The sequence below is a fragment of the Primulina eburnea genome, chromosome 3 (assembly GCF_022965805.1).
Source record: "Primulina eburnea isolate SZY01 chromosome 3, ASM2296580v1, whole genome shotgun sequence".
In the NCBI taxonomy this organism is placed as follows: Eukaryota; Viridiplantae; Streptophyta; class Magnoliopsida; order Lamiales; family Gesneriaceae; genus Primulina; species Primulina eburnea.
The window spans coordinates 44,752,524-44,764,406 of record NC_133103.1 but is presented as its reverse complement, the minus strand read 5'-3'; the positions used below and the strand labels follow the sequence as shown (position 1 = coordinate 44,764,406).

Here is an 11,883-nt window from a genome sequence, read left to right as displayed (position 1 = left end):
GTGCATGACTGACATAGAATATTGGCTTCTGGTCGGCTCCTTCTTCCCTGACAAGCACAGAACTAACAGCGAACTTAGTGGCGGATAGATAGATCCATAATTTTTCTCCGGGCTCAGGTTTTGCTAGAATAGGCAACTCAGCCAGATGCTTCTTCAAGTCTTGAAAAGCTTGCTCACATTTGTCGTCCTAGCCAAATTTTTGTGCTTTTCTTAGAACTTGGAAAAATGGATAACTCTGATGAGCAGATCGGGAAATGAAGCGTGACAGGGCAGCAATCCTCCCGGTCAATTTTTGCACATCTCGGACAGATTGAGGAGAAGACATGTCTATTATTGCTTTGATTTTTTCGGGGTTGACTTCGATTCCCCTATCAGTTACCAAGAAATCCAAAAATTTTCCACTCCTGACCCCGAACACACGTTTGGACGGGTTGAGCTTTATTTCATATTGTTTCAAGGTGGTGAAGGTCTCGGCTAGATCATCAATCAAGTGGGAGACCTCCCGGGTTTTGATTAGAATGTCGTCCACGTACACCTCAATATTCCGACCTATCTACTTTTGAAAGACAAGATTCATTAAACGTTGGTGTATGACCCCCGCATTCTTCAATCCAAATGCCATAACAACGTAGCAGAAGGTGCCCTCGGAGGTGATAAAACTGGCTTTATCTTGATCTTCAAGAGCCAAAGGGATTTGGTGGTACCCCTGATAGGCATCCAGAAAGCTTAATAACTCGCATCCAGAGGTGGAATCTACCAGCTGATCAATCCGGGGGAGTGGATAACAATATTTGGGGCAAGCTTTATTCAGGTCCCTGAAATCGACGCACATTCTCCACTTCCCGGTGGATTTTGGGACGAAGACCACATTTGAGAGCCAAGTAGGGAATTTGACTTCCCTGATGTGACCGGCCCTCAGCAGTTCTCCCACTTGCTCTTCAATGACTTTATCTTTTTCAAGGCCGAAGTGCCTCTTCTTTTTCTTCACAGACCGGGATCCCGGGAGGATATTCAATTTATGCTCGGCCACTTACGGTGAGATCCCGGCTAATTCCTGTTGAGACCAGGCGAAAACACTAATGTTAGTTTTTAAACAGTGTAAGAGATTTACCTGGGTGGACGCGTTGATGTCTCGGGCCACCCGGACGTGCTTTCCCAGCTCAATTTCCACCACCTCTTGCTCCTCTTCCGCAAAAAATGTACTTATCTCTCTTTGGCCACCTCCTCTTGACTTTCATTCCCTTCCCTTCTTGCCTTCTTCTGGTCTACCCGGAAGGTCTCTCCATAACACCTCCGAGAAGAGGGTTGATCTCCCTTGACTTCCTCGAACTGTCTTCGAACTAGAAATTTAATTTTCTCGTGATAAGTGGAGGCCACAGCTATCATCTCATTCATAGCTGGCCTCCCCAAGATGATATTGTACGAGGACGGGGCATCCACCACTGTAAAGACTGTCATCACATTTTTCCTCAAGTCTCTAGTGCCCAGGGTCAGTGGCAGAGTGATTTCCCTATCAGGGTACACGGCATGTCCAGCAAAGCCAAACAGGGTAGTCTCAACCGCCTCTAACTGATATTCATGCAAATCCATCTGGACCAGTGCCTCTTTAAAGATGACATTGACAGAGCTGCCATTGTCAACAAATACTCTCAACACATCATAATTAGCCACTCGGGCTTGGATGACAAGGGCGTCTTTGTGGGGTAGACTAACTCCCCTGAGGTCTTCTGGACCGAAGCTTATAACTGGCTCATCTCTCCTCCTCCCATCAACCTCCAAGCACTCCCTCCTGCTTCTTGCTTTCCGATCCCGGTTGGAATCACCATCTGTGGACCCTCCCAAAATCATTTTTATTACTCATCGGCTCGGGGAAGGGTCCTTCCTCTCAACTTGTCTGCTCCTCTCCTCCCGGGAAATTGTTTCCTCCCTTGTGCTTCCACTCGGGATGTTTATTGATTTGTGAGGAGTATCCTGTTTATTGATTTGTGAGGAGTATCCTGCCCGGGACGTCGAGACAACAAGGGTGGCTGTCTAAACTTTTCTCGGGGAGGATGAGAGGTCGGCACGGGATGCTTGCTAGACTCCTTCCTCAGAGTTCGGCACTCATTGGTATTGTGAGAACATTCTTTGTGAAGGGCGTAGAACCCCTTCTTCTTTGGTCTTGGTGCCCTCGCCATTGGACTGGGAAGCGAGGTTACGTCCGAGCTGCATTCTTGAATTTCTTGATCTCGGGCAATTCTCAGAGGTACATGAGAGAAATGCCCTTGACCACTTTTCTTGGAGCTCTCTCGTCAGGCCTGACAATCCGGTCTCCCCTTGACTTCTTCAAAGCTTCTCTCTTCTGGTTTTGCGCCTCTTCCATATTAATGTACTTTTCCGCTCGAGATAAGAGATCTTCAAAGCTCTCAGGCAGTTTTTTGGTCAGGGATCGGAAGAAATATCCTTCCCACAGTCCTTGCATGAACGCGGTAGTTTTTGTCTCGGGTGCACAGGCCAGAACATCCAGGGCAACCCAGTTGAATCTTTTGATATACGCCCTTAAGGTTTCGTCTTGTCCTTGCTTCACCTCAAACAAACTGAAAGCAGTATTCTTGTACTTCTTGCTGCTGCTGAATTGATGCAAGAATACCTTTTGGAAGTCTTCAAAACAATGAATGCTCTGCGGTGCCAACCCTTCGAACCATCTTTGTTCAGATTCGACCAGGATAGTTAAAAATAATTTACACTTGATCTGGTCCCCATAGCAATGCAACATGGCCATATTTTCAAAACGAGCAAGATGCTCCTTGGGGTCAGAACTCCCATCATAGTCCTTGATTTTGGCCGACTTTAAAAGCCCGGGCAATGGTTCCCGGACAATGATATCGGAGAACGGACAACCCTTTACAACTTGAGCACTATTTTTAGAAACAACTTGCCCTTTCAATGCCTTCACCTTCTTCCTCAATTCTTCCAACTCCCCCGCCACAGTAGGAGACTTAGAACCCGCACTTGACTCTCTCTCCTCCTCCCTTCTTTCTTCCTCCTGCGGCTGCTCACGTTGCTATTCGGGGTGACTAGAATGATGGGTGGTGGCTTACTTTGCCATGGTTGTCTTGACACCATCAGTTATGATTTCGGTCAACTCCTTGGGTGTTAAATGGATGGTGGGCCGAGGGCCATTAGTGGGGGGCCACCTGCACCAGAAAGACGAGTGTTGTTCTCTTCCTGAATCCGGGATGTTTCTTGATTTGCTCTTCTAGTAGGAGCCATATCAACGCCTTACAACTCAAATTTCCCACAGACAGCGCCAATGATGCAACCCAGGCAAAAAAGACGAGTCGGGTCGAGTACTCTGCCTGATTCGCAATCAAGATATTGAAGGAAATATGAGTTGGAAGTCTAGGCGGAACTTCTTGACTCTTTGAGTTCTTTGAGAGATCTGCGAACAAGAAAATAACCACGTGAATGGACGTCGGAGAGGTGTCCGGCGTGACCACTCCGATGCTTAAGTCAGAAGGGAACTCAAGCAAGAAAACCAATGTAGCCAAGTGATGGATGTGAAATTGGTGTCGAGAGTGGAGAGTAAATGAACAATAAATGATAGTATTAAATGTGTGGGTTAATATTTGAATAGAGAATAAATGCAAGTAAAGAACCTGGTATTTATAGTAGATGATGCAATGATGACCTTATTTTTTGTGTTGAGCATTAATTGTAATAGGATGACTGATTATACCTTATTGTTTTGACATGTCAAATCTCATAATAGTCACATCCAACCCACTCGATTTTGTCAACCATTTATGTTATTGTCAGAGATAGGTCGGCTGTGCATACTCTATCAAGTCATTAAATGCTTCACTCATATCGAGGTGGCCTGGGTAGAATACTTCTCGAGATTTCTTATGAAAGCCCGGGCATACAATGTCCCGGGGAGATTATGTTTCGGGTGCTCCTATGGCCCGACCTATTGACTTCCCGGCCCCTTCCATGAATTCTTCAAGTCATATACTCCTTGTCCCGGGTAATCCTATGACTCGGATGTTAATCCATTTTATCGTTTTATCGACCTGGAAGCACTCCATCCTTCTGACCCGGGCACCCTTCATGGACAGGCCCCATGGCCCGGGACGTCCCGGACACCATCCATGTCCCGGGACCTCCCAGGGTATCATCAGTAAACATAATAAAGCTACGAACGTGATCGAAAAAACTTTTGGTTTGCTTAAAAAAATAAAGTCTGTTATTCGAAATCCTTCTCTATCTTCATTGAAAACTCAAAATAGAATCATAATGTCTTGTATTTTGTTATACAATTGCATTCGATCTCATATGTTGGAAAACCTTGTTGACAGATGATGATCTCATTGATAATTTCAATTCCTCATATGCGTGGGATAAGTGGAGAGACAACTTTGCGATGTCGATGTACCACAACTGAGAAAAATTTGTTTATGTCTTTTACTTTCTTTGTAAACTTGATTTGTTTGCAAGTTATGTACTGGTCATGTTGGCTTATATCTGTGTGGATGCATGAATGTTTTTTTAGCAACTATGTCGTGTTAAATTAGAAATATTAATATATAGAGAATTTGTTGCTAAAATGTGTTTTTGTGTACACCCTACACTGGTCATTGTTGCATAAAAGTGAGAATGAATTTCGTAATGACTACTTACCTTTATCGGAATCGTCCATGAAGAGTGCATTTACAGATACCGATATGTTAGGGCATCCACATATAACATCCAAAATCCATGTGTGGAAGAAAAATTACAGTTCTTTGTCCTCAATGTTAGCTAAAAGTGGGGTTGGTTGGTATGACACGAAGAACATGGTTGATGCTGCAAATGAGGCATGGGAAGCGCTATTGAAGATAGTATGTTTAACTCAAACTATTTATATTCATATTTTAGAAGTTACATGATTTTATTGCAAAACATATTGTAGATGGACAATAATGTTCGAGTTATGCGACACAAAAGTGGCCACACTATCAAGACTAGTTCGAAATATTTGGCAATGATAGGTCAACGGGTACCCGAGCATAGAGTTTTTCAGTTGCTATCCAAGTTGTGTTAAATTTTAAAGAACAAGTACTGAATTATGTGGAATTTGGCATATAAGACATTTTATCGCCTTGTAGAAGGAGATGGAGAATCAATGTCTATAACTCACACCCCACCGCCCGACCCCAGTGTAGGTACGAAGGTGAAGTCAAAGAAAGGAAAACAAATAATTGAAGGTGGCGGTCAAATTGTTGTTGTAATCAACAACTTAGCCGACATCACAAAGAAAACAATGCCAAAACTCATAAAAGAAATGGTTGCTGAAAAGAAGTTAGCCGAATCGCAGATAACAGATGCTATGGACAGTGAACCAGATATCTTAAAAGTCATTCCATAGTTAACTTCATATGAGAAAGTGTCTGTGGCAGAGTTGTTGGTGAATGATCCCAAAAACAGAAGTTGTTTCTTGAAGCTCGATCACGACGGCGGGCTTAGCTTAAGCAAATGGCTAATGCTTCTATAAAGTGTGTTGGTATGTTTTTTTTGGAACTTATGAAGAGGTAACATTTTGGTTTGGTGTCTACTCTTTTGCGACTTGGCTGTGTTTGCACATTTGGTATGAGTTTGTTATGTCACTTATTTCTATGTTTAGTGTAACAGCCAAAATTTTTGAGGTGTTTTGTCAAAATTTAAATAAAGAATTTAAATAAATAAATCAATAAAAATTTTATTTTACCAAAAGTTTGATATACATAAATAATTTGTCTACACATTAATCTACTCAAATGTAGAAAAGAGGTATAATAAAATACGTCTAAATAATAGTAATAAGATAATTTTTTTATTTTGAAATAAATTTTAAATAAATTGAACACTACACAAACATAAAATATGTTTCTAAAATAATATAACTTAAATAAATAGATAAAAACAATATAAAAAACATTAAATAAAACTTAATAAATTATTAAGTAATTCTAAATAGTTTATTAATTATTAAACTTAAGGGAATATTTGTGTCACTAAATATATGGAAATAAATGTAAAGGAGAACAACAATTGTCAATGTAATATGACTAACTTTCATTTTATTCAATTTTATCAAAGGCAGACACTTGGTTATTTTTTGTTAAAACCAAGTGTCAAGCACTTAGAATCTTTACCCATTCAAAATCTTCCTATAAATAGACCCATTTTCATCAGTTTTGAATCACAAATTTGTGAGGAATAAGAGGCAAGAAAGGGAGAGAATTAGAGTGAGAGATAGAGAGAAAGTGAAGGAAAAAAGGAAAAATAGCCAATCAACTCCAAATATTCCGAAATTTTACACAACACTCCTATTCCACCCAGAAATCAAAGTATATAGGAGGTGTACAATATCTTGATCAAAATCATTCCAAAAAAATCATATTCGTAAAGAACATTTCTGAAAAATTTCCATAGATCTTGATTTCAGGTAGCTACTTCAAGCTCTATTTACTCCTTCTTTAACAAAATTTCCTTTGGTTTTAAAAATAAAAGTTGTTCAAAATGGTTCCTAGTTCACAAATGTGTCAGTTGATCATCCTAACAGTATTTTTTTCGGTCGTCCAGACAAGCTTGATCATCATCTTGGCTTTTCAAAAGCCGGATATCTCAGTCAATACTTACGTACAACTACACTATTTTGGGGTATACAAAATGTCTACTCGTTAAATCCTAGACATTGTAATAAATAACTCATATCATATTCTAATCATGCTTTATTATCCCTCAATTATGAATAAGGCTCTCGAATCATACATGCGTGCACAATCAGTCCTTTGGGGACGATAGCCTCATAGTTCGATCCTCGAGTTACCTACTTTCTCCGTGAGCTTTGCACAATCCTATGAACTCCAATAACAACTAGAAAAGACTACAATGCACTAAGATTTGAGAGAACATCTTGTCAATGGTATGAGAATTCTGAATCCCGAGTGCCCTATATATAGTCCTAGTTCGGAAGTTCCGAACTCACCATGCAGTGACGTGTCGTCGTCATTTTGACACCTCATTGACACGTGACTTCGGAAGGTTCGATAATGGGTTCGGACCTTACGTGTCAATTTTCATTGGACACGATACTTGGGAAGCTCTGATATCCATTCAGACGTTCCGAACTACTTTCAGAAACTCCAATCCTATTCACCAGTTCCGAACTACCCTTTGGTGGTTCCGAACAGCCTGCTGAATAAACACTTAGATTTGCTTAAGTAGTGACACATAGTCATGTTTAAACTATAATTATTGATAATTGAACTTGGGTCATTATATTCTTCTCCCTTACAAATATTTCGTCCCTGAATTCAACTAAGGTAACTATAACACTGAAAGAAACTGAAAGTATCTCATCTAAAAGGAAAAAAATTGGGTTAAATTCTATCCACTTGGTGTTCGTGTAACTACCTTGGCGATCTTGTGTAGTCTTAATTCTTTTATTAATCAAATCAAATTTTTCGATTGTTTTTTGCATTAATTCTTGTTCTTCGGCTTGTCTTCCATCGTCCCAAAACAACAATGTACAACAGCGTCTTCCATACAATGCTTAAAATGGTGCCGTTTCAATGATGCTATGATAGTTGTAGTTGTACACGAATTCCATAAGTGTCAAATTATCATGCATGCTGGCCTGAAATCCATATCACATGCATGTAGCATATCCTCAAACGTTTGAGTCATTCTCTCGGACTACACGTCCATCTCGGGGTGATATATTTGTACTTAAACTCATAATATTCCTTAAAACTTTATGGAAACTACCCCAAAACCTTGAAGTGAAGCGCGAATCTTGGTCACTAACTTTGCTGACTGGTACACCATGATACCCGAGTCTCTCTTGGACGTTAAAACCTTGTCATCCTTTCAAAATTGTAATCATGGTTAGAATGAAATGCGTTGATTTAGTAGGCTGATCCATGACTATCCAAATAGCTTCACAATTTCTTGAAGATTGAGGCAAGTTGGTGACAAAGTTCATCGTCACTTGCTCCCACTTCCCTTACGTAATCGGAAGATTCTACACTAATCTCTCAGGTCGTCAAAGTTCTGCATTAACCTATTGGCACACAAGGTACTTGTAAACAAACTGGTAGATACTTTTCTTCCTACCCTTCCACCAGAACTGAGTCTTCATGTCTTCATAAATTTTCATGCTTCCTGGGTGGATACTCGATTTGTTGTGATGTTCTTGGGCAAAAGGTTTCATCCCTTAGAGTATCATCCTCCAGTACTACGACTCTTCTTGATAGGCACATCGTCCCATCTGGCTGAAAATCAAATCCTTGAACATTGTCTTTGTTAGCCAATCTTGCTAAAGTTTGGAATTTCAAAACTATCATTTGGGCGTCGCAAAGCCAGATGAAAAATCCTGGCTCAGACAGTGTGGTAGCAGCTCTGATGCCTTCCATTTCATTTTTTTGCTGAAAATGAAATCATATTGAACAACATTCTTGAATCGTACTCAAAATAGTACTAGCTTGTAGTGTTGACTATCTCATCTTTCGATTGAGGTGTTTTCTGTGAGATTTGCTGATCTCGGATGGTATTGATTTCACAATCTTAGTCTTTAAGCAAATTCATCTATCTTCTTTCTCACATTCAACTCCGCCCAAGTGAAAAAGATAACTAAGACTCTTGTGATCTGAATATACTTCAAACCTTTCACCGTACAAATAATGCCGCCAAATATTAATCTTAAAACCATTGCTTCTAAATCCAAATCATGCACTGGATACTTATCTTAGTGAACTTGCAACTATCCAGAGGCATAGGAAATCACATGCCCATTAAGGGTCAAAACACACTTGAACCCTTGCAACGAGGCATCAATGTAGACAATGTGTGCTCCAGATCTTGATGCCAATGGCCTAAACTTGTGCCATCATTAAACGTTGGCGTAATTCCTTGAAACGCGCTTCATATTACACTGTCCACACAATCTGACATTCTCACAGTTCAACTGCATCAATGGTCTCGCAATCGGCGAGAATCTTGAGTTTACTGAGATTCCATCTTTAGAAATGAAGTGGTCTACATAATACAACTTCATCGTTCCAAAACTTAAATTTATCAGTATCTCAAAGTGATTATAGTAACCTTTGCGAAAATTTAAACTAGTGTGCTTTTTAACTAACATTTCTTTGTTAACGCAAGAATTCGAAGAAACTCACATTCCAACCAAATAACCAGGTATTTCCTCACCAACTTGATCTAGTTCCCCATGATTGAAACTGGTTAAAATAACCTAATGTCAATCTATCTAAAGCTTCTGAACTTCTTTCTAAGTCTAAACATGTTTTTCCAACACAACTCCATCTGTTAGGATAATTGTTTCTATAGCCAAGGGAGCTTACTGTCGGAATTGCGTCGTTAGACTGGTATCTTCTATACATTCTCTTTATATGGTATTTTACCCAACACAACAACCTACGATCTATTCATCTGAATTCTACAAGTCGGCATCTCTTGAAGCTGGTAGTTGCCTCACGCAAACCATGTATCATTATGGAAATATGAACTCATTGACCAATACCTATTACTTATAATTGGTATTTCATTTATCAAACTAGCAATTATTCTGCTTAATCACATGATCCCTATTTCTTCTAATCTTTAATTTCAAATGGCAACCTTTGTTTTCAACTTACCTGTTTGCAGTCTTTTGATGATTTATTTTAGGGTATTTTCCTAAAAGGTTCATAGGATATGTGGAAATGTTCAATTTGAGCGCCCTAATCAACTTTGTATCTATTTATTAGAGGGATGCAGCTGAAAGTCATATTTGATTTTCTAGAATTGATCAAAACTTTAGCAAGGTTTAGTCAATGGGCTAATGAACAGTTGAACATAGTAGACGTCCCAGCATGCTCGCAGAATCAAATGATTAGGACTACCGACTATGGAGTGACTTTATTATAATTTCAGTTGTTTTCGGACACAAAAATTTTGGTATTTTGTTCTATTTGAAAAGATATTCATCGTGAGCATTGAAAACCTCATTTTCAACCATGCACATTTCACCAATAAACGTCATATTTGCACAAAATTATGCTTGGTTTCTATGGGAAACTAATTATTCATCTTAACTAAAGGGTCTTGAAAAACCCAAGGTTTCCTGGAATTCAGAGTTCATGTTGGAGACAATTAGCCAAAATTTTCCATTAATGATTTAATCCATTAATTATCTTTAAAGAGATAACTTTATTACATCTTGCTTAGCATGGCTTATCGCAAGGTAAAACTGCGGCTTACCTTGGATTCTTTGTGGGGAGCATTTCTTCTTCCTATATGCCAAATCTCCACAACTAAAACATGCTCCGGAAGCTTGACGACACTGGCCAGACGGGTGCTTCCTTCTACATTGTTGTTCTTCCCGTCAAGACGATGTACTCCTGCAATACTCGAAGATGTCGTTCCTACTATCTTGAAAGTTTTCCTCGCTGGTCACAACAAACTCGAACTCTGGCTACTAACTGGGAGGATCTTCCTTGGTGCTCCACAGACTGAGAGTCTTTTGGCCTCATATCTAAAGGCCCTATATCTGGAGTATGATAAATCGTTGGTGGACAATAGAAATCCAAGAGGGCTATTTTGAAATGCTCCCAACGAAGTTGTCCAAGGCGTTGCTGCAATATAATCTCGGTGGGCTGCCACCACTCCCAATCTCTCCCTCGCAAGAGTAGATCAACAACTACGAGTTTCTCTTCATCTCTATAGTCAAATACTCTTAAACATTTCTCCATCTGGTCAACCCAGTCCCAGAGTCTTGCTTCCTCACCAGTTTCTCATCCTGAAAGCGGTGCATGACCAATCCTGACAAAGTTAAATATATCCACATGCGACTTTTCCGGCACCTTCGGCGTAACATCATCCTCGTGTGGTTCGTAACCAAAGCTGCCATGGTTCCTGCCCTCTCCGAGGTTCCTTTATCCTGGATTCATTTGGAAGGAAACCAAAGAAATGCTAAAACCCGAACATACGTCTATGTCCCAAAAATATTCACATGCTCTGATATCATCTAAATGTAGCTCTCCTACCCACCTACATTATACGATTTCTAGCATGCAATAAATAAAACTTAACTAACCATAACCAATGTGATCTTAATAAGTTTGTGGAAGATTAAATTGTAACCCCACTGCCTCAGCGATAAACCTGAATAGACTTGTACAACAAAATCAAATTTGTATCTAAAACCCAAAACATATGGGTAAAACCAACCACTGGAAAATCCTGATAAGACCAATCCCCGGGAAGCTCCCTTGGTAGCACCGGTCTCCACTAAGCACTGCCATGTCTGTCTGAATCGTCCAACCTGAGACCTGTCTTGTGAGAATGGGATGCCCAAGATAAAAGCAATGGACATCAGCGACAAATCATCTAGTGCATAATATATGAGTATACAAACCGATATGTGTGTGCATAAACATGATCCGGTAATGTCAAGGATCAAACTTGAAATCATGCTCAATCTGTGTCTCCCACACTCAAAATGAGATTTTTGATCAGCAATGTCCTGGGTCATTGTAGCACACTGGTTCATCGAGTCAGTTGGTGGCTCACGATGCCCAATCATCATGAAAAAGGGTTGAGCGACCCTTACGAGATCAAGACTTATCTCAAGAAATTTATTGGCTCAACATGATATGTAAATGTCACATAAAATATCATGACAGATAAAAAATGCATCATATGCAATACATAAAAATGCAAACTCAGCTGGATATCTCAGTCAGTAATTATGTATATCTACATTGTCTTGAAGTATATTTATTATAGAGTAGGTACCCAACAAGCCAATTGCAAGCTTGAGTTTAATAAAATCTTGTATTACAAAATTTTAATAATATTTTATATTTTATTATCATTTATCGA

At 39.7% G+C, this 11,883-nt stretch overlaps 1 protein-coding gene across 1 annotated transcript; it reads right to left on the bottom strand.

Moving 5' to 3' along the window:
* Nucleotides 1-1,203: 1,203 nt before the first annotated feature.
* Nucleotides 1,204-1,848, bottom strand: LOC140827372 (uncharacterized). The gene has a single exon (XM_073190035.1). The coding sequence runs from the start codon at nucleotides 1,846-1,848 to the stop codon at nucleotides 1,204-1,206; it is 645 nt and encodes a 214-aa protein (XP_073046136.1).
* Between the last annotated feature and the right edge of the window lie 10,035 nt (nucleotides 1,849-11,883).